Source organism: Oryctolagus cuniculus, chromosome 21, assembly GCF_964237555.1.
Source record: "Oryctolagus cuniculus chromosome 21, mOryCun1.1, whole genome shotgun sequence".
In the NCBI taxonomy this organism is placed as follows: domain Eukaryota; kingdom Metazoa; phylum Chordata; class Mammalia; order Lagomorpha; family Leporidae; genus Oryctolagus; species Oryctolagus cuniculus.
Window position 1 is genome coordinate 28875047 of NC_091452.1, and position 26787 is coordinate 28901833.

General features: G+C 54.9%; 2 protein-coding genes across 5 annotated transcripts; one reads left to right on the top strand and one right to left on the bottom strand.

Annotated features, from left to right (window-relative positions):
* Positions 1–1776: 1776 nt before the first annotated feature.
* Positions 1777–12926, bottom strand: LOC138842964 (immunoglobulin iota chain-like). Of its 2 annotated transcripts, XR_011385176.1 has the most exons (3): positions 12458–12926; positions 5379–5497; positions 2218–2355 (listed from the first exon to the last, which is right to left on the bottom strand). XR_011385176.1 is itself a non-coding variant. In XM_008251893.4 (2 exons), the coding sequence occupies exons 1-2, from the start codon at positions 12480–12482 to the stop codon at positions 1958–1960; spliced, it is 423 nt and encodes a 140-aa protein (XP_008250115.2). In that variant the 5' UTR covers positions 12483–12926; the 3' UTR covers positions 1777–1957. The 2 variants fall into 2 exon arrangements, 1 of the variants encoding a protein (XP_008250115.2); XM_008251893.4 differs by lacking the exon at positions 5379–5497 and having other exon boundaries at positions 1777–2355.
* An 18-nt stretch (positions 12927–12944) lies between these two features.
* PRAME (PRAME nuclear receptor transcriptional regulator) lies at positions 12945–22306 on the top strand. Of its 3 annotated transcripts, XM_051826736.2 has the most exons (5): positions 12945–13299; positions 13553–13625; positions 19058–19357; positions 19644–20261; positions 21508–22306. In XM_051826736.2, the coding sequence occupies exons 3-5, from the start codon at positions 19068–19070 to the stop codon at positions 22061–22063; spliced, it is 1464 nt and encodes a 487-aa protein (XP_051682696.2). In that variant the 5' UTR covers positions 12945–13299; positions 13553–13625; positions 19058–19067; the 3' UTR covers positions 22064–22306. The 3 variants fall into 3 exon arrangements, with proteins under 3 accessions (XP_051682696.2, XP_008270405.3, XP_008270406.3); XM_008272183.4 differs by lacking the exon at positions 13553–13625 and having other exon boundaries at positions 12946–13299; XM_008272184.4 differs by lacking the exons at positions 12945–13299; positions 13553–13625 and having other exon boundaries at positions 18994–19357; positions 19647–20261.
* The last annotated feature ends 4481 nt before the right edge of the window (positions 22307–26787 follow it).

Sequence of the window (26787 nt, forward strand, 5' to 3'; positions counted from 1 at the left end):
ACAATTTGCAGGCCCGTGGAGGCGCGGGGAGTCTCCCTAGATAGACATAGAGGTGTGGGGGAGGGGCTGGATCGAGGTAGGAAAACGTAGTGTTGGCACACCAGAGGGAGCCGGTCATTGCTCCCTCTGGGGGTCTTGCCCAAGAGCTGAGGTTTGCAGGAATGGTGGAACCCTGGGCCGGCGGCTGCCAAGGGCCAGCGAGTCCTTCCTCCAAGTAAGCAGTTGGGCGGAGGCTGGGAGGCCGCCAAGGGAATCAGTGTTTGTGATTGCCATCAGCTTAAGTAGGCAGAAACAAGGTGAGGAGTGGGGGGCGGCCCGAGGCCTGATAATGGCTGAGGCTGGACCTGACAGGCTGGTGACTGGCGAGGAAAGGGTGGCAGTGGCGTTTTGTGGAGTGCCTGTGACAGTCAACCCCGGGGCTAAATGCTTCGCGTAAAATGAATCCACGCTAGTCTACGTATCTACATGCTACCTGGAGAAACCTCCAAGGCCAACAGAGCTAAGCCCCTCCCTGTAACTGAACAAAATCCCAAGTCCAAGGTTGAACCCTCGTGGAGGATAATGGAGCCCAGGACAGTTGTCCTGGATTTGTTGTGCTAGCACAGAATCCCGGAGTCACAGAGTATGAATGGGGGGGGGGGAGGGTGACAGGCAGAAGATGGCGTTTTTCTGGAGGCCACGTGGCTGACCTTGGGGGTGGGGCCAGGGGCAGGGGGAGCCTGAAACTTCTGTGCATTCGAGGAAGTGAAAGAACACAGGGTCCCTGGGGCCTGCCGTGAGCTGACAGCAGTTTGACCACAGGCAGGCCAGCAGCACGTGGGGACCAGCCAGTATTGACATGTGTCCGTCTCTGGTTGGAGAGGAGGAGGGGCTCTCGGGGTCTTTTTTACCATCCTAGTGGACGTTCTCACCCAAGTTGGGGTCACAGGAGGAGCTGAAGGGGACCCTGATGATCCCAGGAAGCAAAGGCTTGGTTGAAGCCTTTGGAGGCGGGACCTGGGGGTGGGGGGTCCTCCAGAGCAGGGGTGGCCCACTATGGCCCCAGTGGCCACACCTCCGGCAGCCCCACCTGGCTCTGTAAATGAGATCTGAGGAGCACAGGCACCGGCGCGGGCTCCCATGATCTCTGGCTGCGACTGAGCATTGAGCATCTGCAACGGCCCACAGGGTCAAAAATACTCACTCCCTGGCCCTTTCCAGGAAAAAACAAACAAACAAATCCTGGCTCTGTGCCCGAGAGTGAAGGCACTGCTCTCCTTAGATGGTGCTTCTCAGCTGGGGAGACTCTGCCACACCTGGCGACACTTGGTGACGGCTAGAGACCCGTGGGATTGGCACAGTCCGAGGAGTGACACAGCTGGTGGGCAGAGGCCAATCCTGCAATGCACAGGACAGCCCCACAGCTGAGAACTATTTAGCCCAGAATCTCAATAGAACCAAGGCGGAGCTCCCTACCCCCAGGTCACCTCCCCCAGAGACCCAGGGAAGGTGTCCCTACGCTCATTAGCCCTGTAAACTCAGCTGATGAGTCAGCTGATGCCTACAGAAAGGCACGCCCTTGGCAAAGATGTCCCTTTCCCACCCCCACCAAGAACGCAGGGTGCTTTGGTCAACTGTTCCCCCACCCCAGCGCCGTGATCTGGGGTGAGCCCCTGGCCACATTGCCCAACCAAGCCAGCAGTAATGGCCAAGCTCTCTGGGATCCTGGCTCGCAACTGCGCCCCGCCCATCCTGACCTCTCCAGTGCCCAGCAAAACACAGCACCGAGACTTCTCAAGACACAGGAACTTTAATCCCTCACCCCAGCCTCCAACCCGGGGGGCTTCCAGCAACACCGCCTGTGCCAGGAGACACTCCAGGGCTGCCTGGGGACTCCTGGGGCCAGCAGGGGGCACCTCCTTCCCCCCACGCCGGCCTCTCTCCAAGTTAAGGGGGTGCCGATCCTGGTGTCTCCGCCTCAGGGCGCGCTGTTCTTGGGCACCTGGGACCCTGAGGCTGCAGGCTCCTCTTCCTCCCCTCTCTTCCTCTCCATCTCCTCCGCCAGGCTGCCCATGGCGCAATAATACACAGCCTCATCCTCCGGCCGCAGCTCCGAGATGATCAGGTAGCCGCTGTTCCGGGCCACGTCCTTGGATCCGGAGAAGCGAGGAGGGATCCCGGGGCCGTGGAGCTGGTTGGAGTGCGAGAAGTACCGCAGCAGGAACCTGGGCGGGTGGCCTGGCCTCTGCTGATACCAGAAGATGCTGTGTAGTCCCACGCTGTGGTCGCGGCTCAGGGTGCAGGCGAGACGGACCGTGGTCCCCAGGGCCGAAGACGCGGTCGGCGGCTGGTGCAAGGCCGGCTGAGGGCCACCACCTGGGGGCCAAATTCAGCACATGGGGCAGGGCAAGAGGCGCGCAGGGGCAGGGGGCTTGGGCTCCGGGGGTTCCCAGTTCCCTCACCTGCGCACTGGGCAAGTAGCAGGAGCCAAACTGGAATCCGGGACATGGTTCCTAGCCACACAGCACAATCTCCCATGACCTCCACTCCTGGGGTCTTCACTCTGAGCCGGCAGCTCCCTCCCTGCTCCAAGGGGTGGGACCCTACACGCCCCGGTCCCTGGTCACTACCATCCCAGGCTTTCACTGGTTTGCAGTGTCAGTTACAGGAACAGCCTTTGTGGCTCTGGTCTTGCTCCGTGGCAGCCTCTGAGGGAGGAAGCACCTGCTGGAGACTCCCAGGCCGGGGCCCAGGACGGCAGCCAGTGGGCTCGGGTCCCTCCTGGGAGTGACCTCAGCTTCCCCCTCGGAGGGAACTAGGGCCCTCAGAAATAACTTTTCCTGTCCCACTTTAAATGCCCAGTGAACTGGAAAGAGAAGACACAGCCTCAGGCTGCTGACAGCACCTGCTCAGTACACACCTGTTGTCTGTGACCTTTTAAGATTTTATGTATTTATTTATTTTGAAAGGCAGAGTTGAGAGAGGTAGGGGGAGGGGGAGGGGAGAGGGAGAGGGCGGGAGAGAGAGAGAGAGAGGGAGAGAGAGAGAGAGAGAGAGAGAGAGAGAGAGAGAGAATCCGCCATCTATTGGTTCACTCCCCTAGAAGACCACAACAGCCCCTGAAGCCAGGAGCCAAGAACTCCATCAGGGTCTCCCACGTGGGTGCAGGAGTCCAAGGACTTGGGCCATCTTCTGCTGCTTTCCCAGACCACAGCAGGGAGCTGGACTGGAAGAGGAGCAGCTGGGACACTATAAACCTGTGCCCATATGGGATGCAGGCACCACAGGTGGCAGCCTCCCCCACCGTGCCCCAACACCAGCCCCTGTCTGTGGCTTCTTTTCTCGCTCCAAGGACACAGTTGAGTAGTGGCAGAGACCATCTGGGCCACAAAGCCAGAAACAGCCCTTTCCAGGAAGTATCTGCAGGTCCTGCCACTCTCCGTGCAGAAGAGTGAATGCACTTTTTCTCTCTCACTTGGACCAGCGGTTCTGTGCATTTAACTTCACAGGCCCTGGAGAGTACAGGGTGTTCTGATCCCTTCCTCGCCCTAGGCATGCCTTCAGCCCAGCTCCTGTCCCTCCTAAGATTGAAGTAGAGTGACTGGAGTCTTGAGAAGGAGACCCCAGGGGAACCCAGACTCCTAGCCCTGCCCACTCTCCAGCCCACAGAGCAGGTTCCCCTTGGTCCTCTTAGACTGAACTGTGTCACCCCAAAACTGGCACAGCAGGCTAAGCTGTCACTTGGGATGTCACATTCCATGTCTGAGTGCCTGGTTCAAGTCCTGGCCGCTCTGTGATTCCAATCCAGCTTTACTGGGAGGCAGCAGATGATGGCACAGGTACTTGGGTCCCTGCCAGCCACGTGGGAGATCTGGATGGAGTTCCCGCCTCCTGGCTTTGACCTGGTCCAGCCCTGGCTGTTGCAGCCATTTGGGGAACAATCCAGCAGATAGAAGATATGTCTCTCCAGTTCTACCTCTTTCCCTGTCAAATAAACCATTGTAACATGATAATAAGGAAACAGGGAGGCAGATACATGAGGACCTGAGCCCTGAGCCCTGGTGATGGCCAATCTGCCTGAGTGCCCAGTTATCAAAACACCAGGAGGTGGTTACAAGACACTTTTCCAGGGCCAGCACTGTGGCATAGTAGGTTAAGCCTCTGCCTGCAGGGCCAGCATTCCCTACGGGGGCTGGTCTGAAACCCAGCTGCTCCTCTTCTGATCCAGCTCCCTACTAATGTGCCTGGGAAAGCAGCAGAGGATGGCTCAAGTCCTGGGGCACCTGCATGCATGTGGGAGACCTGGAAGAAGCTCCTGGCTCCTGGCTTTGGGCCAGCCCAGTCCCAGCAGTTGTGGCCATTTGGGGAGTGCACCAGCAGATGGAAGACCTCTCTCTCTCTATCTCTGTATCTCTGTCTCTATCTCTATTTCTGTCTCTGCCTTTTTTTTTTTTTTGACAGGCAGAGTGGACAGTGAGAGAGAGAGACAGAGAGAAAGGTCTTCCTTTGCCGTTGGTTCACCCTCCAATGGCCTCTGCGGCTGGTGCGCTGCGGCCGGCGCACCGCGCTGATCCGATGGCAGGAGCCAGGTGCTTCTCCTGGTCTCCTATGGAGTGCAGGGCCCAAGCATTTGGGCCATCCTCCACTGCACTCCCTGGCCACAGCAGAGAGCTGGCCTGGAAGAGGGGCAACCGGGACAGGTGCCCCGACCGGGACTAGAACCTGGTGTGCTGGCGCCGCAAGGCGGAGGATTAGCCTATTGAGCCACGGTGCCTTTCAAATAAAAAGTCTCTGCCTTTCAAATAAATAAATACATGGTTAATAAAACTCCTTCTCCATGCTTTCCAACGAGGAGCATGGCCTTGGAAATCCATGGTGGGAGTGAGAGGCAGGAAGACCCCTGCAGGCAGTGGTGATGGCCAGGACGTGAAGGACTCTTGGCTCCAAAGCAGCCATGGGCAGAAGACTAATGCGGCTTCTCTGAGAGGGAAGCAGACAGAGGAAACCCTCAGCAGTGCGGGCTCTCGCGCTCACCGGAAACAGCAGAGGGGCTTTTTCTGGCATCGTGGTGGAAAAAGAACGTTGCCCTCCACGCACCTGCTGTGCAGGTGTCGCCTGCCCTCCCAGGAGGTAAAGTCCCTGGCTCAGGGCTTGAGGAGAAACTCCAAGGAAGAGGTCCAAGTTCAAAGCCAGAGGCTGAATCCAAGACACAGGGCCGACCCTGGAAAATGCAGGTGTGCTCCCCAAAGCCGAGGGGACACATGTGTTCTGAACTCGCGCTTGGATGGGTGGGTGTGGGGTGCAGGGGCCGAGTCCCCACCTCGGGTCACCCACATCCCCTCAGAGTGCACGGGTTCGAGTTTCCCCTCTGCCTCCAACCCAGCTTTCTGCATACGCACGTCTAGGAAGGGAGCGGGCGATGGCTCGAGTGCTTCCGTCCCTGCTGCCCCTGTGGAAGACCTGGATGGAGCTCCTGGTTTCTGACTTCAGCCTGGTCCAGCCTCAGCACTGTGGGCATCTGAGGGGGGAACCATGGTGGGGAGAGCTCCCTCTGCCTCTATTCTCCCTCCCTCTCCCTCTCCCTCTTCCCTTCTATTCTCTCTCTCTCTCTCTCTCTCTCTCTCTCTCTCCCTCTCCCTCTATTCTCTCTCCTTCAAATAAATTCCTTAAATAAATCAATTTATTAAAAGACACCAGTCCTATCATATTATGGGTCATCACAATCAACTGTGACCTGGTCTTACTTATATGCACAAAGACTATTTCCAAATGATGCCACCTTCACAAGTGCTGGGAGTTAGGAGACAGGTAATAGTGTCTCCTTAATAGCCTTTCAATCCCTGATCTTGGGGTTATTTTCTGTCTACTTAGATCTTCTTTCTTTTGTTTCTGACTTGTACTTATCCATGTGCAACTCTTCATCTCTGTGGTTAAGCTTATTCTTAAGAATTTTATTTGGGGCTGGTGCTGTGGCATGATGGGTAAAGCTGCCGCCTGCAGTGCCAGCATCCCATATGGATGCCAGTTTGAGTCCTGGCTGCTCCACTTCCAAGCCAGCTCTCTGCTATGGGCTGGGAAGGCAGTGGGAGATGGCCCAAGTCCTGTGGCCCCTGCACCTACATGGGAGACCTGGAGTAAGCTCCTGGTTCCTGGTTTCTGATTGGTGCAGCTCTGGCCATTGGGGTCATCTGGGGAGTGAACCAGTGGATGGAAGACCTCTCTCTCTCTCTCTCTTTCTCTCTTTGCCTCTCCTTCTCTCTCTCTGCAACTCTGACTTTAAAATAAATAAAAGAATTTTATTCCTTTCGATGACACTATTTTGAGTGAGATTCTCTTAATTTACTTTTTGGACAGTTCATTGTGTGTAGAAATATGATAGCTTTTTTCAGATTTATTTATTTATTTGAAAGGCAGAGTTAGAGAGAAAAAGAGACAGAGACAGAGAGATCTTCCATCCACCGGTTCACCCCCCAAAATGGCCACAATGGCTGGAGCTGGGCAGATCTGAAGCCAGGAGCCAGGCTTCCTCCAGGTCACCCAAGTGGGTGTGGGGATCAAACACTTGGGACATCCTCTTCTGCTTTCCCAGGCCACATCAGAGAGCTGGATCGGAAGAGGAGCAGCTGGTACTAGAACCGTCGCCCATATGGGATGCCAGCACTGCAGGCCAGGGCTTTAACCCACTGCACCACAGCGCTGGCCCTGAGCCTATCTAGTACTTTTGTTAAGGCTTCACAGTTTTTTGTGTAGCAGGTGTTGTGGTGCAGTGGATAAAGTGGGTTAAGAGCACTGGTTGGAATCCCAGCTGCTCCACTTCTAATCCAGCTTCCTGCTAATAAGGGTCTTGGGAAAGCAGTGGAAGATGGTCCAAGTGCTTGGGCCCCTGCATCCACGCGGGAGATCTAGACGGAGTTCCTGGCCCCTGGCTTTGGCCTGGCCTAGATCTGGCTGTTGTAGACATTTAGGGAGTGAACCAGCAGATGGAAGATTCTCTCTCTCTCCCTCTCCCTCTCTTTCTCTCTCTCTCTTTTTCAAATAAGCAAGTAAATCTTTTATTAAAAAAATTTTTTGAGTATATGATCACACCTAATGCAAACATAATTTCACGTCTTCCTTTCCAGCTGGGGTCCTTTAGTTTCTTTTTCTTCTCTAATTGTTCTGGCTGGGCAATGGTGACTAACAGCTCAATGAACCTGGGACTGCAGATACCTCATCCAGGTGGTGTTTTACTTCCTCTGCACATGCATCCGAAACGCAGGGCGGCTGGGTCATGCGGCACTCCTCTTTTACTTCTGAGGGAGCCTTCGCACTGTTTTCCATATTAGCGGTGCCAACTAATATTCCTAGCAACAGTGTCCAAACATTCCCCCTCTCCACAGCCCTGCCAACACTTGCTTTCCTCGGGGGTTTTCTGTACCGGCATCCCAACAGATGAGAGATGGTAGTGTGCTGTGACTTTTATTTGCATTTCCCTAATGACCAGTGGTGTAGAACATCTTTACATCTTTTCTTTTTTAAGATTTATTTTATTTATGTGAAAGGGAGATCAAGATCAAGACTGAGATAGAGAGAGAGAGAGAGAGAGAGGGAGAGGTTTCTTGCATCTGTTGATTCACTCCCCAAGTGGCCCCAAGGGCTGAGGCTGGGCTGGGCCAGGCAGGAGCCAGGAACCCCATCTGAGTCTCCCATGTGAAACACTTGGGTCATTTTCCAATGTGCTTTTCAGGCACATTAGCAGGGAGCTGGATCGGAAGCTGAGCAGCCAGGACTCAAATCAGTGCTGTGATATGGGGATGCGGTATCATAGGCAGTGGCTTAGCAATGCCTGCCCACATCATTTCATTTTCCTTGTTGACCATTTGTATGTATCAGGGTTTTTTTTTTAAGATTTATTTATTTATTTATTTATTTGAAAGGCAGAGTTACAGAGAGCCAGAGGCAAAGAGAGAGAGAGGTCTTCCATCTGCTGGTTCACTCCCCAAATGGCAGCAATGGTCTAGAGCCAGGAGCCAGGAACTTCTTCCAGGTCTCCCACAGGGGTGCAGGGGCCCAAGGACTTGGGCCATCTTCTGCTGCTTTCTCAGGAGCATTAGCAAGGAGTTGGATTGGAACTGGAACAGCTGAGACTTGAACCAGTGCCCATATGGGATGCTGGCGCCACAGGCAGAGGCCCAGCCTACTACACCACAGTGGTCCCTCAAGAACTTCCTTGAACATTTTTTGCAAGGCAGATACGCTGGCAACAGATTTCCTTGATTTTTATGGTCAAAGTCAGTATTTCTCCCTTGGCTTCAAAGGGTAATTTCACAGGGTACAGGATTCTAGGTTGGTAGAGTTTAGGGATTTTTTTGTTTTGTGAACACTTTTGATATTTCAGTTTTGCATGGCTCCTGGGAGTTCTTTTTATTTTTTTATTATTAATTTATTTAAGAGAGACCTTCCATCTGATGGTTCACTCTCCAAATGACCACAGCAGCCAGAGCTGGGGCCAGATGGAAACCAGGAGCCGGGAACTTATTCCAGGTCTCCCACATGGATGGCAGGAGCCCAATCACTTGGGCCATCCTCCATTGCTTTCCCAGGCGTATTAATGGGGAGCTGGATCAGAAGTAGAGCAGCTGGGACTTCAACTGGCATGCCAAGGGCAGTGGCTTAACCCACTGTGCCGCATCACGCGGGCCCCAGAACTTATGCCTTCATCATCTATGTCTCAACAGCGCTCTCAGTGTCCCTACACACCCTCCGCCGTAAGGTGGTACAGGATGACCGGAGCCCCAGACAAGGGGCCAAGTCCTCCCCGGAGTCCTCTCTCGGGCTTGTCCGCACTTAGCTTCCCAACAACTCCTGGAGAGATTCCTGTTCATGGGTTTCTTTCTGCTCCAGTGGGCTTTGAGCAGAAAGGGCTCCTGCCTGCCCACCTCTCCGATTCAGGGAAGCAGCTATTTGCCTCATGGCCTCACTTCCCTAACAGACCTAAGAGGAGCTGTTGACTGTTCAGTTGGCTCGACTTCACGCTTGTTAGGATGGGGTGGTGACGCCACCCAAGCTTCGTGGGCTGGACCAGAAACTAAAAGTCTTGGCGACTAGCCATCCTGGTTTGTCTGAGTCTCCCTTAGTATTTTGGGAAATCCCTCAGTATGAGACAAACTGGGACAAGCTGTCACCCTGACTTCTAATCCACTTACTCAGAGAATTCATCTCTCTCTCTTCTCTTCTCTTTTCTCCACCTCAGTGGTTTTTTTTTAAAGATTTATTTATTTATTTATTTATTTGAAAGGCAGAGTTACACAGAGAGAGGAGAGGCACACAGAGAGAGAGAGAGCTCTTCCACCTTCTGGTTCACTCCCCAGTTGGCTGCAACGGCCAGAGCTGCACCGATCCAAAGCCAGGAGCCAGGAGCTTCTTCCAGGTCTCACACATGGGTGCAGGGGCCTTCTGCTTTTCTAGGCCATAGCAAAGAGCTGGATCAGAAGTAGAGCAGCTGGGACTTGAACTGGCACCCACATGGGATGCCGGCACTGCAGGCCAGGACATCAACCCGCTGTGCCACAGCACCAGCCCCCACCCCAGTGTTTTTAATTGATTCAGCTGTTTTTGGATGCCTAATGTTCCTACTTAGTTTCCTTGTGCTAGCTACATCACCCATTATCTCAATATGCTCATTCAAATTGTGTACGCTATGGGAATTTTTGGTCCTGTTCATTGTTTTTTGTTTGAAATGGCTGTGTTTGGGCCTGCACTGTAATGCAGTGGGTTAAAGCCCCAGCCTGCAGAGCCGGCACCCCATATGGGCACCGGTTCTAGTCCCGGATGCTCCTCTTCCTATCCAGCTCTCTTCTATGGCCTGGGAAAGCAGTAGAAGATGGCTCAAGTCCTTGGGCCCCTGCACCCATGTGGGAGACCCAGAAGAAGCTCCTGGCTCCTGGCTTTGGATCAGTTCAGCTCTGGCCATTGCCTGTGAAGTGGGAGTGAACCAGCAGGTGGGAGACCTCTCTCACTGTCTCTACCTCTCTCTGTAACTCTGTCTTTCAAATAAATAAAATAATTCTTAAAAGAAAAGAAAAAAAGGAAAGGAAAGGAAAGGAAAGGAAAGGAAAGGGAAAGGAAAAGGAAAAGGAAAAGGAAAAGGAAAAGGAAAGGAAAGGAAAGGAAAGGAAAAAAAAAGGAAAGGAAAAAAAAAGGAAAGAAAAGAAAAGGCTGTGCTGTATCCCTTGTAGGGAAGGTTCCAGGATTGGGCAAAGGGATGAAGACCACACATCCCAATCCCTGCTGGCCCCACCCAGTGATGGGGTACAGAGCATGAGAAAAACCACTGTCACCTCCTCCCCACGAAACACTCAAGTCTGGTCCTCTTCAGTGTTTGCCTCTTAACAGAAACAAATAGAAGGACACTCAAACGTACATGCCCAGATCTGTGGTTTGGAGACCCAAGGATAGGAAAGCTGCCTTTTTCCCACGCCCTGGGCTGCTTCCCTGGTTTTACACCTGAATACACCTGGCTCTGCGCTCTGAGACTCATAGTTTTGGGGGCACTGTTTGTCCCCTGGCAAAGAAACTCTAGCAGTTTCTGGGATTGGCTCCTTCAACAGGAACCCTGAACTTCATCTGTGCTCTGTGCAGCCCTCTGTAAGACTCTATGCACCCTCTCCTAACTCCCCATGAGAGTCGGGGACACCTCCCTTGTTTCTCTGTGGCAAGGTCCAAGACCCAGCTTTGCAACACGGTTAGACACAGATGCTCCAACTGCCCATTCTTTGGCTAACTGAGATCATGAGAGTTTATCCCCCGAGACTAACCGCAGAGGCTCTCAGTTGCTGCTTGGATAACTGAGACTTGCCTTGCTTGCAAAACAAACATCTGCCACTGTGTGCCCCGCCCCTTAGAAGTCCAAGGTCAACCACTCTCCTGAGACTCTCTGACCTCGGATCTGGAGCATTCTCTCTGTTGCAACAGCCTGCATAAGATCTTCTCCTTGGTGTGGGTGTTTGGTGCAGCATTAAAGACACCACTTAGGACACGTACATCCCACATCAGAGTACGTGGGTTCCTCTGATGCCAGCTTCCTGCTAATGTGCACCCTGGGAGGCAGCAGGCAACGGCTCAAGTGATCAGGTCCCTGCCACCTGCGTGGGAGACCTGGATTGAGCTCACTGCTCCCAGGCTCTTTGCGGGGTGGACCGGTGGCTGGGAGCTCCTCCTGGCTCTCTGCCCCTCAAATAAAATAAACAAACAGTTTTCTTTTTAAGTTGCTGGGGAAATAGAATTAAAGATAAGTTTCTGTTTATGAAACTGCACCTCAGCTGTCCAGTGTATTTTGTCTTTGACAGCCGGCTTCCCTGCTCCAAACCCAAAGCCAGTCCTACACATTCCCCTCCCAAAGAGCCCCCTTCACCCCACTGGCATGTTTTTCTCCATTTTCCTATTTGAATCCTACCGATGGGGCTGGCCCTGTGGCACAGCAGGTTAAGCCACTGCCTACAACGCCAACATCCCATCCGAACTCTGATTTGTGTCCCAGCTGCTCCGCTTCCAATCCAGCTCCCTGCTAATGTGCCTGGGAAAGCCATGCAAGATGGCTCAAGCCCCTGCCACCCATATGGGAGACCTGTATGGAATGGCAGCTTCCTGGTTTTGGCCTGGCCCAGCCCCAGTTGTTGCAGAGTGAACCACTGTATGGGAGCTACCTCTCCCTCCCTTTCTCTCTCTCTCTCTCTCTCTCTCTCTCTCTCTCTCTGTAACTCTACCCTTCAAATAAATAAAAAGAGATCTTTAAAAAAATAAACAAACCCTGAGGCTGGCGCTGTGTTGCAGTGGGTTAAGGCCACAGCCTGTGGCACCAGTATCCCATGAGACAGCTGGTTTCAGTCCTGGCAGCTCCTCTTCCTATCCAGCTCTGCTAATGCACCTGGGAAAGCAGCAGAAGATGGCCCAAGTCCTTGGGCCCCTGCACCTGCGTGGGAGATCTGGAGGGGGCTCCTGGCTCCTGGCTTCATCCTGGCCCAGCCCAGTCATTGGGGCCATTTGGGGAGTGAACCAACACTGGAAAACTCTCTGTCTCTTCCACTCTCTGTCTATAGCTATGCCTCTGGAATAAACAGATTTTTTAAAAGATTTATTGAGTTATTTGAAAGTCAGTTACACAGAGAGAAGGAGAGGGAGAGAGAGAGAGGTCTTCCATCCACTGGTTCACTCCCTAGATGGCTGCAACAGCCAGAGCTGCACCTATCCAAAGCCAGGAGCCTGGATCGTCTTTCCGTTCTCCCACGTGGATGCAGGGGCCAAAGCACTTGGGTCATCTTCCACTGATTTCCCAGGCACTTTAGCAGGGAGCTGGATAGGAAGTGGTGCAGCCTGGACTTGAACCAGCGCCCATATGAGATGCCAGCCTTGCAGGTGGTGGCTTTACCTGCTATGCCACAGCACCATCTCCCCATTTTTTTTTTAATAAACTAAGGGCCAATGAAATTGCATGACTTACTCAGAGTCAATAACAGCTGGGGCATGAGGCTGCGATCCCCAGCAGTCTGGGCCGTGCAGAGCCTGTGTTTCCTCGGCGATGTCTCTCCCTCCCCCCACCTTAGGAAATGGCAGTTGTTTCAATGTTGCTGCCAAAAGGTGAAGTAAGGTGCTTGACAGCTTCTCTCAGAGCAGAATTGCCTGTTCTCTCCCCTCGCCTCGTCTCCAGTGCAGCGTAAGGAACGGACAGCCTCAGTCATTGCTGAGCGAGGTGGAATGAGCAGTAATGACCGCAGGCTGGTTTTTAGTCAGATACCTCGGGCTCCTCTCCACGAGGCTTCCCAAAGATCCGCAATCAACCACAGTGGGGCTGTGAATTCCGGGGATTCGTTCCCGAAAATCAAGCGCAGGGCTCAGCACCCGGGGCCCACACAAGCTTCGGCCGGCCAGGCAACAGGCAGCAAGTAGCACCGGACCAGCAGCGCTGCCGCACACAGCGACTTCCGGCTTCCGACTTCCGGTTTCGTCTTGCCGGGCCGAGGCCGGCAACCGCCGCTGCCATTTTGATTTTGGACTCACTTCCGGGACCCTTCGCGCCGGGCCGTGGCTGGAAGTGGGTCCAGCCGGCCCCCCACAGCGAGGCTCTCCTGACATCTCCTGTGCAGAAAGAATATTCCTTGAGTTGCCTCTGGGGTCGCTCTCCCGCCCTTTTCTGGAACCCCAGGTCTGCTCAGACAGACAGCCCTAGCTAGCATCGTGGCCTCTGTGTGTTCAGACAAACAAAAAGCAACGATCTGGCTCTTCGGATGGTTCTTACACAGAGCCATTGCCTTCGTGGAATAGCCTCGTGACAAACGTCCTGAGGTGGGTTTACTTTGTTGGTTTGCTGTTGTTGCTGAGAGGTTGCGCTGCTGAAAGATAGGGCTGAGTGAGTGGAGGAGAGGCTGGCATCCCCAGGCTTTCGTCACAAGACAAGAGTTTTCAACCCAAAACCCGGCACCGAACATTCTGTTGACATCCTCACTTTGTGCATGAGGAAGCGAGCTTAGCTTCCGTGAGACACCCAGCTGGTAAGTGGGAGAGCCGAACTCTCAGTGCCAAACTGTGTTTATTCCAGAAGCTTCGTCCATGTAACCAGAGCCATCTTACAGAATTGTGATCACCCAGAAATGATGGGTTCCCCTCCTAAGGTACGAGTGTCTACGTTTTGTTCGGCTGGTTTGAAAAATACGACCGCATTGTGCTTGTTTATCTGCTTCTGATTTAAAATAAGGGATATATAGAAGAAATAGGATTAACTTGTCTGTTCTGAACAGAGACTAGGAGAAATACAAAAAGAGTGAGCAAAATGCAAACGTGTGATAATGTGCTGAGATCTAAATATGTTTAGAGATCCCGCCAGGAAAAAAGTGGCCAACAGGTGGAGACCCAGGCGCATCTGGAGTCTCAAAACATTGCTGGAGGAGGCCGGGGCCATGCTCACCTGGCTAATCCTCCGCCTGCGGCGCAGGTACTCTGGGTTCTAGTCCTGGTTGGAGCACCGGATTCTGTCCCGGTTGCTCCTCTTCCAGTCCAGCTCTCTGCTGTGGCCCAGGAGTGCAGTGGAGGATGGCCCAAGTGCTTGGGCCCTGCACCCCATGGGAGACCAGGAGGAAGCACCTGGCTCCTGGCTTCGGATCGGCACAGCATGCTGATCTGGGGAGTGAACCAACGAAAGGAAGACCTTTCTCTCTGTTTCTCTCTTACTGTCTAACTCTGCCTGCAAAAAAAAAAAAAAAAAAAAAGGCAAAGAGATGGAGACAGAGATCTGTCCACTGGTTCACTCCCCAAAATCCCACAACAGCCAAGTCTGGGCCAGGCAGAAGCCAGGAGCCCCAGAACTTAATCCAAGTTTCCCATGTGTGTGGCAGGGACCTAAGTACTTGAGCCATCACCTGCTGCCTCCCAGGGTGTACATTAGGAGGAAACCGGAACTGGAAGCTGAGCCAGGACTCAAACCCAGATAACATGGGATGTGGCTGTCCCAAGCAACTTCTCAGCCTTGATCAAACACCTGCCTCTCATGATTGATTTTTCGTGTGATTAGTGTGAAACAGAAAAAGTCAAATCATTGTGTAATTCATCTTAAGGGAACTAACTTCTCTATTGAAGGAAAAAAGCTTGAATTGGCTCTTGTCCAGCTTGGACTTGCAGCCCCCAGATTACATTCATTCATTCGGGAAACACCTATTGAATTCCTAGTATGTGTCAGGTTCTGTTCTAGAAGCTGGGGACGTGGAAGTGAATGAATATCCAAAAACTTGTCATTTTTGTTGAGGGGAGACAGGTAGTCAAGAAGGAAATAATATAATTTTAGATAGTGACAAATGCTACAAAAAATAAAGTAGCTGATAGGCTACTGTGGGATTCAGGAAAGGAGGACTCTGGGTAGGAAAGTGATTTCCAACAATCAACCTGGAAACAAGAATAAACTATCATTGCCAGGGCTAAGGAACTGGACCAAGGTGGAATGGAATGGAATTGCATATTTCTTATTATTACACACATAATGGCCAATATGATTAAAGATTAGTTGGTGAGTATGACCTATTTTAGCACTCGCAGAGCGCCCAGATTATTCTGTGTCTACTGACTAAATCTAACATTCAGATTGCAAGTGCTGAGGGTCAGACTGCAGAATGTGGTATCGCCACTCAGTGGACTCATGACTAGAGAATTGTCCAGAAACTAGGATGGCCTTATTTCCTTGTTACTCTCTTACCACATTAGCCTAACTCATAATTTCACTCACTGGTGAGCTGAAAATTTTCAACCGTGAGAGCTTGCGTCTTCCTCGTCTTAACTTGTTATTGACTTATGGGATGATAACACTGAAAGGATCCCCCTATGCACCTATGCACCAAGTAATATTAAAGTATATGCATTGAACAAGACAGTTGGAACACCTCCTAAGCAGGACCTTGGGCTATACACAAGTAAATACTAATCCTACTAATTCCAAAATAATGGCTATCATTTTTTTTTTTTACAGGCAGAGTGGACAGTGAGAGAGAGACAGAGACAGAGAGAAAGGTCTTCCTTTGCCGTTGGTTCACCCTCCAGTGGCTACTGCAGCCAGCGCACTGTAACCGGCGCACCACGCTGATCCGAAGGCAGGAGCCAGGTGCTTCTCCTGGTCTCCCATGCGGGTGCAGGGCCCAAGCACTTGGGCCATCCTCCACTGCACTCCCTGGCCACAGCAGAGAACTGGACTGGAAGAGGAGCAACTGGGACAGAATCCAGCACCCTGACCGGGACTAGAACCCGGGGTGCTGGTGCCGCAGGCGAAGGATTAGCCTAGTGAGCCGCGGCACCGGCCTCATGACTATCATTTAATAACTGCTTGCTATATGGCAGACACTGACACACAACGCTCAGTTGTGCTCCTGGTTGAGTATCTTTCATGGGGTAGGGAGAGAGGGGGAGGGAGCAGTGTGCAGAATGAAAACCTAGTAATAGGCCGGTGCCTTGGCTCAATAGGCTCATCCTCCACCTGCGGCATCAGCACACCGGGTTCTAGTCCCGGTCGGGGCGCCAGATTCTGTCCCGGTTGCCCCTCTTCCAGGCCAGCTCTCTGCTATGGCCCGGAAGTGCAGTGGAGGATGGCCCAAGTGCTTGGGCCCTGCACCCCATGGGAGACCAGGAGAAGCACCTGACTCCTGGCTTCAGATCAGCGCATTGTGCCGGCTGCAGCGCGTGGGCCGCGGCGTCCATTGGAGGGTGAACCAATGGCAAAAGGAAGACCTTTCTCTCTGTCTCTCTCTCTCACTGTCCACTCTGCCCGTCAAAAAAAAAAAAAAAAAAAAAAAAAAAAAAAACCCTAGTAGTAGCTCCAGTTCCTACCTGTGGGATCCAAGTAAGGTATTACTTGGTTAGAAATACAGTGTACACACCTCATCAATTTGTGCAAATGAAAATGAGAGAAGGTAGAGGTTGTAAGCTACTGTTGGCCATTAAGAGTCACTGCCATCAGCTTCAATATACCATCTGGAGTGAAAATTTGATGGACATTGGGTTTCATTTTCTTGTGTCTTTCTATCATGCTTTCATCTGTCTGGAAAGATTCTGCTTTTTTTCCTGCCTACTGACCAGTTACTCTCAGGGCCAAGTGTTTGCACAAGCGTTAAGATGCCGATCGGGACACCCACATCCTGTATGGGAGTCCTGGCTTCATTCCCAGTTCCAGCTAATACACACCCTGGGAGGCAGCAGTGACGGCTCACATAAGCAGGTGCCTGTACCCACGTAGGAAACCTGGACGGAGTTCCTGGCTTCTGGCTTTTGCCTTGCCCAGCTCTGGCTGTTGCAGGCATTTGGGAAGTGAGCCAGTGGGTGGAAAAAATCTCTCTCCCACCTCCTTGTGGGTCTTTCTCTCTTTCAAATAAATAATATTGAAAAAATAAAGGAGAGCTTCATGTGAACTTCCACAGTTCCCCAGCCTCTTAACACCAAAAGGAAATATAGACAAGTCAACATGAGCGCAGATAGGAATGTATTCTTCTTTTTTTTTTTTTCGAAGATTATTTATTTGAAAGGCCGAGTTATAGAGATGCAGAGACAGCGAGAGGAGAGAGAGAGAGAGAGGTCTTCTATTATCTGGTTTACTCTCCAAATGGCTGCAACAGCCAGAGCTGCACCAGTCTGAAGCCAGGAGCTTCTTCCAGGTCTCCATGCAGGTGCAGGGGCCCAAGGACTTTGTCCATCTTCTACTGCTCTCCCAGGCCATCGTAGAGAGCTGGATCGGCAGTGGAGCAGCCAGGATTTGAACTGGCACCCGTATTGGATGCCAGCACTGCAGGCAGTGGCTTTACCCGTTACGCCACAGCACCAGCCCCAATATTTCTTATTTATTTATTTATTTGAGAGAGAAAAGAACTTTTGTCCACTGGTTCACTCCTCAAATACCCAAATGGCTGAGACTGGGCTCAGGCCAAAGCCAGGAGCCCAGAACTCAATCCAAGGGCCGGTGCTGTGACATAGCAGGTAAAGCTGCTGCCTGCAGTGCCGGCATCCCATGTAGGCACTGGTTCAAGTCCTGGCTGCTCCACTTCCGATCCAGCTCTCTACTATGGCCTGGAAGAACAATACAAGATGGCCCAAGCCTTTGGGCCCCTGCACCCACATGGGAGACCCAGAGGAGGCTCCTGGCTCCTGGCTTTGTATTAGCACAGCTCCAGCCATTGCAGCCAATTGGAAAGTGAACCATCAGATGGAAGACCTCTCTTTCTCTCTCTCTCTCTCTCTCTCTCTCTCTCTCCCCCCCTCCTCTCTCTCTGTCTCTCTTTCTCTTTCTGTGTAACTCTTTCAAGTAAAATAAATAAATATTAAAAAAAATTTCATTCCAAGTCTCCTACATGGGTGGCAGGGATCCAAGTACTTGAGCCATCACCTCTGTCTCCCAGGGTCTGCATTGGCAGGAAGCTAGAGCCAGGAGCTGGAGCTAGGTATCAAACCCAGGTACTCCCAAGTAAAGACATATCTTAATTGCTAGGCTAAACGCCTCATCACTCTTGGTATTTCTAAGTGAGAGTGGTCTATGATTTTTTTCTGTCGCAACCATCATTTTCAACACTGTTTTCAGATTTTTTTTAAAGATTTCATTTATTTATATGGAAGGCAGAGTTACAGAAAGAGGAGAGACAGAGAGAGATCTTCCATCCACTGCTTCCCTTATAGTCTGAGAGCCCACACTCCAAGGCAGGGCAGCCCCTTGGGTCTGGCATCTCGCAGAAGATGGTGATGGCACAGCCTGTGTGGGGACAGTCATTCTCCGTGAGCCAGGAAGCAGCAGGAGAATCCTTAAATAATCAACCCTCCTGAGAGAAGGAGCTCCCAGGGGCATGCCCCCATGACCCACAGACCTCCCCCAGTGCCACCTCCTACCAGCCGCCAGCCAGGAATCCACTACTGTGAGACCATCCGCCTGTGTTTGGGAAGCCAAGTCCTGCCCGAGCCATGGCATCAGGTTGGGATAGACGAGGCTCTTCACTGAGGGGTGGGAGTGCCAGCCCCCGTGAGTAGTCAGGGAAGACCTCTTGGAGGAGGTAAAGTTGAACCGAGAATTGAATGAAGGGAGAGGGCAGGCCACGAGGACACCTAGGAGAGAACGCTTCCGGGCAGAGGGAGTGGAAGTGCCCGGTGCTGGGGCACAGCGGTGCGTGGGTCGGGGAAAGGCACAGAGGCTAACCTCTGCCCAGGGGCTAGCCGCGGAATGAAGGGAGGCAGAGGAGCGGCGGGACCTGACTTTGACCCGGAAGCAGGAAGAGGTGAGGGTGGGGAACACCTCCTGGTGGGAGCCACCTGGTGATTTGGTGAAAGCTGAAGTGATGACTGGCAGATTCTAGAAACGTCTTGGAAAGCCGTGGTGGAGTTTGGGGACAGTGTCCTGAGCAGGTGCTCACCAGTGATTCTAAAACCCTGAGGGCCTGGCCCCCACCCCCACTCCCCACCCCAGGGCCTGCCTGGGGGGATTGAATCATGAATGCAGGGTGGAGCCAGTGTTTGGTCCTGTGATGGATGAATGCTGGCCTGGGAGGGATGCTGGCACAGGGGCTCTGAGGGTCCCCACCTTGTTCTGCTCCAGGGTCGCGGAGATGAGCAGCCCAGCCCTCCCAAAGCTCTTGGAACTTGCAGCCCACAGCCTGCTGAGCAGCGAGGCCTGGGGGATCCCTGCCTTGGAAGAGTTCACGGTGGACCTCTTCCCACCGCTGCTCACCGCAGCCTTCGCCAGGGGGCGCAAGAAGGCCGTGAAAGCCCTGGTGCAGGCCTGGCCCTTCCCTTTCCTGCGCCTGGGCTCCCTGATAGTGCAGTGGCCCAGACAAGACAGCTTGCAGGCCGTGCTGGACGGCCTGGAGGACTGCCCGGGCCCCGGGGCCTGGCCCAGGTGAGGGGGATGCTGGGAACAAGGGCTAGGCGCAGAGGCGGAGGCCGACGCAGGGGGAGTGCCGAGGGCCCAGCTGTGGGTTTCTGGGTCAAGCAGCCGATGAGGCAGCTGAAGGGGTGGGCTTGCCACCTCCCAGGGATTGGGGCATGGGGCTGGGGAGGGGCCTGAGTGTGGAAGGAAAAGAAAAAACCCCATTCAAGAGTGGAGGATGCCGGGATGCGGGAGCGGCCCAGGGCTGCCTGTGCCTGTCTTCCAATAGCGGCTCATCGCACTGCCTCTCCCCCAGCAGGAGGTCGGAACTGAGAGTGCTGGATCTGACCCTGGACTTCCAGCAGGTCCAGAGTAAAGGGGTCTCGGAGGCCCTGGCCAGGTTCCCGTTTTGGTTACCATCGACCGTGAAGGCGGAGGCGCCCCAGGCCACGGCAGGGCCCAGGCTGGCAGAGAACACGAGGAGAGGGCCAAAGCAGCCCCGGGAGCCGGTGGAGCTGCACATCGACCTTTTCCTGCGTGGCCCCTTCAAGCTGGACACGTTCCTCTCGGGCCTCCTGACCAAAGTGGAGCAGAGCGGCGGCGCCCTGCGCCTGTGCTGTCGGGAGCTGCACATCGAGGAGGTGCCCTTCAGCAGCCTCACAGGCATCCTGCGGACGCTGCAGCTGCCCTGCGTCCAGGAGCTGGAAGTCTTCGACTGGTTCCGCGCGCTCTCGGAGCAGAGTCTGTTCGCCACGCAGCTGGGCAGGATCTGCAACCTGCAGAGCCTCAAGCTGGCCTACTATCACTGGGCCTTCTCTCCCGAGGGCGAGCAGTCCTCCACCTACTTCCTGTCGCAGCTCAGCAAGCTGGCCCACCTGCAGAAGCTCCACCTCTCCTACTCCTACCTCTCGGGCAACCTCCACCAAGTGCTCAGGTGAGGGAGGGCGGGGCCTCCCACGGGGATCCCCAGGGTGGCCCCCCAAGTCCAGTCAGGGCAGGGGGGCCGCGCTTCTTACGCTGTGGAACCCAGGCACAGCCCTGGGAACCCGGGATTTGGGTGCAGCTGATGGCTGGGATCTACCCTGGAACACAGCGACTTTCCCCAAAGAGCCATAAGGTTAAACAAAACAAAAATCGCAATGGATTTAAAGAGCTAGCTGGTTTAGATTTTTTATTTATTTGAGAAGCAGAGTTACAGACAGAGAGAGGGAGAGACAGAAAAAGAGAGATCTTCCATCCTCTGGTTCACCACCCAACTGGCCATAACAGCCAGAGCTGAGCCAGGCCAAAGCCAGGAGCCAGGAGCTTCTTCTGGGTCTCCCAGGCGGGAGCAGGGGCCCAAGAACTTGGGCCATCTTCTGCTGCTTTCCCAAGCCATAGCAGAGAGCTCTATTGGAAGAGGAGCAGGGTCCAGTGCTGTGGCATAGCAGATAAAGTCGCCGCCTGCATCACCAGCATCCCGTGTGGGCACTGGTTCAAGTCCCGGCTGCTTCACTTCTGATCCAGCTCTCTGCTATGGCCTGGGAAAGCAGTAGAAGATGGCCCAAGTGCTTGGGCCGCTGCACCCACATGGGAGATCTGGAAGAAGCTCCTGGCTTCAGATTGGCACAGCTCTGGCCATTGTGGCCATTTGGGGAACAAACCAGCAGATGGAGGACCCCTCTCTCTCTCTCTCTCTCTCTCTCTCTCTGCCTCTCTGTACCTCTGCCTTTCAAATGAATAAATAAATATTAAAAAAATAAAATGAAGCAGCTGGGACTCAAACCGGTTCCCATGTGGGATGCTGGCACCACAGGCAGAGGCTTAACCTACTGTGCCACAGCGCCAGCCCCTCTTCTAGAAATTTCTACAGGATGTTCTCAGGATACCCCATCCTAGTCCAGCCCTTGGCACACTACAGGGCCAGCGGCAGCGTCCCCAAACTCAAACCCGAGTAGCAACCGGCTCCTCCTGAGGACTTCTTTGTCATCAAAGCAGCTCCTTGCAACAGGCACACTGGCTGGGCCGTGTGGGTCTCCGTGTCACCGCAGAGAAACCTGGGGTCAGCCAGTGGGTCGGTGGAGACAGAGCCAGGCTGTGGGGCACCAAAGGGCCTGACCCTAAACCCGCTGTTCAGTGGCTTCCCCCAGGGCAGGCGGGGGTCCATGCGCCCCTGAGTCAGCTGTGCCCTCCCTCCCCAGCTGTCTGCAGGCCCCACTGCTTGCCCTGGAGATCCGCTCCTGCACCCTCCTGGACACCGACGTCACCTACCTGTCCCAGAGCCCCCATGCCACGTGCTTGAAGAGACTGGACCTGAGCGGCAACAACCTGTCCTACATGGTGCCAGGGCCCCTGGAGACCCTGCTGGGGCAGGTGTCGGGGACGCTACAGCACCTGGACCTGAACCACTGCCGGCTGAAAGACGCCCACCTCAGCGCCATCCTGCCCGCCCTGTGCCGCTGCTCCCGCCTCAGCTCCCTGGGCCTGTCCGACAACCCGGTGTCGCGGGCCGGCCTCCTGAGCCTGCTGGAGCGCACTGCCACGGGCCTGACGGAGCTCAAGCGCGTTCTCTACCCGATCCCGGTCGAGTGCTGCGTCTACCTGCACGGCCTCTCCTGGGGGCCGGTCAATAAGGACAAACTGTGCCAGGTGCAGGCCGAGATGCAGACGCTGCTGCAGGCCGTGCAGCGCGCCGACATGCTCTGGAGCCCGCCGCTGCCCTCGCCCCTGCCCGTGAGGCTGGTGCAATTCCACTGAGGGCCCGGGAGCCACAGACCTCCTGCCGGGGGCGTGGACATAAACCAAACTTCCACAGCGACCGTCCGGTGCGTTCTGCTCCGCCCAGACCCTGCCCTGTTTGGACCGTTCCTCCCAGCCGCATCCCTCACGGAGGCGCTGTACCGTCAGGCGGTGGGGGTGCAGAGACCACAGCAGCCCCAGCCTGCCCCCCACCCCCCAGAGATCACTCCCTCTCCTCGGCTTCATGCTTCTGGCTGCTCACTCGGTTTCTCTGCCCTATTCTTTGCTTCCGGAGAGGGTGAAATGGGGCCTTGGCCGACTTGCCCAGTTCCCAGGGGTGGGGGTGGGGGCTGCTGGGAGGCAGAGGTGGGCGTGGCCCTTGACCGTGCACCCACATGTGCACGTGGTCTCCCAGGCACTGCCGTCCTGGGACTGGGTGCCTGGGCGACCCAGGACACATCTGGCACTGGAGGAGACCTCAGCCTCTTAGGACGCCGGCGCTGCAGGGGCCGAGTCACAGAAGCAGCAGGAGTGGCCTTCTCTTGGGGGGGTGGCGGGGGGCGGGTCGGAGAAGTACTTCCGGGTAGAAGACAGACAGCTGAGCTGAGGCGGGCGACTGCCGGAGGAGACCTGGACACGGGCACCTGGAGAAGGCCAGGTTCGTGATGTGAGTTTGGACGGGTCCCAGCCCAGGCCGCCGGCACCACGTGGGTAGAGTACAATGAAAGCTGGTGCCCGGGAAGACACGAGGTGGCTCAGCAGACTTGGGAGTGGCCGAGACCCACACACCGAAAGACCTGGACTGAGAAGACAGCCAGGGACAGGGACAGCCAGGGGGTGATGGATGCAGGGAGTCACTGAGCGACCAGCAGGGAAGGGGGGGGGACCCTCGCTGCGTCCTGCCCACCCCCACCGTCTCAATTCTTCTGGCCCTACCCATGCCAACCCAGGCACCAGAGACAGGAAAGGAAGTGACCCTCAGTGGGAAGGTGCCCACTGCCTGTTCCACCCAGCAGGGAGCCGCGCCCGCAGCAGGCTCCTCTGACCCCCAGGTCACATTAATGCCCTGGAGAGTCCCGTACAGGCTGGGAGAGGGGCTCCTGCTTGGGACACAGTGCTGGCGGTCCCCGATCACCCCCACCCTTGTCATCCATCCGCATACCAGTGTCACACACATGGGACTGGCTCAGAGACCAAGAGCCCGCTGAGTGACAGGTGCTTTTGCAAGGGCCAAGGACAGAGCAAAGACAACAGCGAGCGCCACCCTGGTGGCACAGATGCTCAGTGCAGGTCTGCGGGCTGGCACATCAATGGCAGGACCAGAGGCCGGGCCAGGGCCAAGGGCGAGGCAGTGGGGCCTGCGGTGTGGTGGGTGGAAGAGCAGCAGTTTGAGATCAGCTCTTAGGCAAGGTCTGTCTGGGCAGAGAAGCGGGGCTGGGTGGCCACGGGCATTTGGGCAGAGACTGGAAGTGGGAGCAATCCCAGGCAGAGGAACGGGAAAGTGTTTTGGAGGAATGTCATGACTTAGAAGCACAGCTGGGGGATGGACCTTGGCTCTGGGTGGTGGTCTCTGATGCCACCCAGGTCGCCGTGGCCATTGTGGCCAGGCAGGGCGTTGTGCATGTATCAGAGCTCGTGCGGTGCAGTGCCCTGCAGCTGCCCTTCCCAGGGTGTGTCTGGGCCTCGCCGCTGCCTGCCGGGGGCCCCTGGAGGCACACACAGGAAGCACACCTGCTTCCCTCCTTACACTTCCCGTTCACGTTCTCCTTGCCCGAGTCACTGTGGATTGGAGGACGCTTGCTTCTGGAAGCTTCTGCACCAAATTCCCCCTAGATCCTGAGACACACCCCCCCACACCCTGCAGGCGCACAGCCCCCTGGAGCTTGTTTGAAGGTTCCCTGCAGTGTAGGCCGAGGATGAAACTCAGTGTCTCATCGTTCTGCATCGCAAAATTACTGGGAGTCCCCACCTCACAGTTGCAAGTGTGTTGAATGAAGTTATTTGCTTAGAAGGGATACCTGCTGGGGCTGGCACCTGGCGAGCCCTTCTGGAAAAGAAGAGACTTTTCCAAGGTCTGATCCCAAATAAGCAGCTGTCGGTGGTGCCAGGCTCTGCTCAGAAGCAGAGCAGCTGAGACTCGAACTGGTGCTCATATGGGATGCCAGCGTCACAGGTGATGGCTTAACCACTGTGCCATGCCAGCCCCTCTTTCCCCATCTTGGTGCAGTGTGGAAGATCTACTCCCAGGGAGTACCCCAGAAAGCAGCAGCAGGTGCACAGCATGCCAGCAAGGCCCCTGGTCAAGTCGCAGTAAGGAGAAGGAGGGAAGAAAAGGGGCGAGGGAAAGGAGACGGAGGATATGGAGGGAACTGCAGGAGGATTGGAAGGAGAGAGGGTTGTCTGCCATTGCTCTGTAGAAGTGGGGGCAGGGCAGGGAGCTCTGGGCCAGGTCCCGATTGGCTACTTTCCAAGACATTCCCTCCTAGCAAGATCATCCTCACAACTCCGAATATGACCTCATTGCCACACACACAGGCGGCAGGCCCCAGCTGTCCAGAAACAGCCAAGGATAACAGCAGGCACCCTGGAATGCTACTCACACCATCACTGCTGGCTCCCTACCTCACACCACATGTGCTGTGGTGTATCAGGTAAAGCCACTGCCTGCTATACCAGCATCCTGTATGGACACCAGTTCAGGTCCCGGCTGCTCTACTTCTGATCCAGCTTCCTTCTGATGGCCTGGGAAAGTAGTGGAGGATGGCCCAAGTGCTTGCACCCCTGTATCCACATAGGCGACCAGCAGGAAGCTCCTAGCTCCTGGCTTCAGTTTGGCCCAGCCCTGGCCATTGCAGCCATTTGGGGAATGAATTGTGGATAGAAGATATCTCTCTCTCTCTCTCTCTCTCTTCATAAAATGAAAAATAAATTATTTTTAAGTTAATTCAAAATGAGTCTACTGCATGTAAGGCCTGGGCAGGGGCTGGAGCCACCAGGCCAGGCCCCTGGGAGCACTGAGAACAGATGCCCAGGTATCCGAGGTACGGTTACCCCTGGGGTCTCAGAGCTGTGCCTGCAGCACCCCACGCTGTCTGAGAGCTTTTTTTTTTTTCTTAAAGGTTTATTTACTTATTTGAAAGGCAGAGATATATAGAGAGAGGAGAGAGATCTTCCATTCACTGGAAGTGACATGGCCACAACGGCCAGGCTGGGCCAGGTTAAAGCTAAGATACAGCAGCTCCTTCCAGGTCTCCCACGTGGGTGCAGGGGCCCAAGCACTTGGCCATCCTCTGCTGCTTTTCCCAGGACATAGCAGAGAGCTGGATCAGAAGCAGAGCAGCCGGGACTCGAACTGGTGACCACATGGGATGCTGGCACTGCAGGCAGAGGCTTAACCTACTGTGCCACAGTGCCAGCCCCATCTCAGAACATATTACAGGTGCTGCCTGCCGACTCGAGCCTTCACCAGCCGGGGCTGGTACCACACACGCACAGGACAGGGCCGATTCAACCCTGCACACTCCAGGCTGCAGCCTCCTTAGCAGAGTGAGGGAGGAGGCCGTGATGGGGACCATGAGAGCCTCGTGTCTCGTTCCCCTCCGGGGCTGAAGCTTCACGGAGGTGACACGGAGGAGAGACGTGACAGATCCGAGCAGCCTTGTCCCCAGCCTGGAGCCCAGCAGGAAAGCCGTGCTGTGTTGCTCAACTCAGAGCCTGGGGACTGAGCTGGGATCCCCACTGGCTGCTTTGGGTGCTTATGGATGCACAGCCTGGGACTGTGTCCTGGCTGAGGCTGGTACCGGGTTGCGGTGTAGCCACAACCATAACCAGACACACTGAGTAGGGAGGAAGAGGAGAGAGAGAAGGCCAAGGCCATGAAGGAGACACCCCAGGGCTCTGCCTCCTGGAGCCCCAGGGTGGGGGAACCGCTCACCCTTAAAACAGGCACCCTGCATACAAATACCTCCCTAAGGCTCCCCGGGAGCATGACCCAGGTGGTGTAGCGTGAGGGCGCAATGGCAAGGATCTCCCGGCAGAGGGCGCAGGGCAGCGGCAGACACCCCGGCCTCCAGAGCGGAGCCCCCCACGCCCCCTGCTGGCCCCTGCGGGAGCTTCATTAACTGCACCCAGGAACTCTGGTTTTGCGCGGCTCAGAGCCCACCTCAGCCGTCACCGCTGTGCTGGGGTAGGGGTCGGCTGAGGCCTGGAGACCTGCAGGCAGCCGGCGGGGCCTGGATCAGGGTGGGGTGACCTCCAGCTCATGTTGAAGACTGGTAAGAGGCCGGCGCCGCGGCTCACTAAGCTAATCCTCCACCTAGCGGCGCCGGCACACCGGGTTCTAGTCCCAGTCGGGGCACCGGATTCTGTCCCGGTTGCCCCTCTTCCAGGCCAGCTCTCTGCTATGGCCCGGGAAGGCAGTGGAGGATGGCCCAAGTGCTTGGGCCCTGCACCCCATGGGAGACCAGGAGAAGCATCTGGCTCCTGCCATCAGATCAGCGCGGTGCACCAGCCGCAGCGCGCCAGCCACGGCAGCCATTGGAGGGTGAACCAACGGCAAAGGAAGACCTTTCTCTCTGTCTCTCTCTCTCTCTCACTGTCCACTCTGCCTGTCAAAAAAAAAAAAAAAAAAGACGGGTGAGGGCCGCATGGACTGATGAGCACCGCGAGAAAATAACGAGGCAATCCGTCCATAATCCTAACACTAACGGTACTTATATCTTTTTCTTAAAAAAATTTTTTTA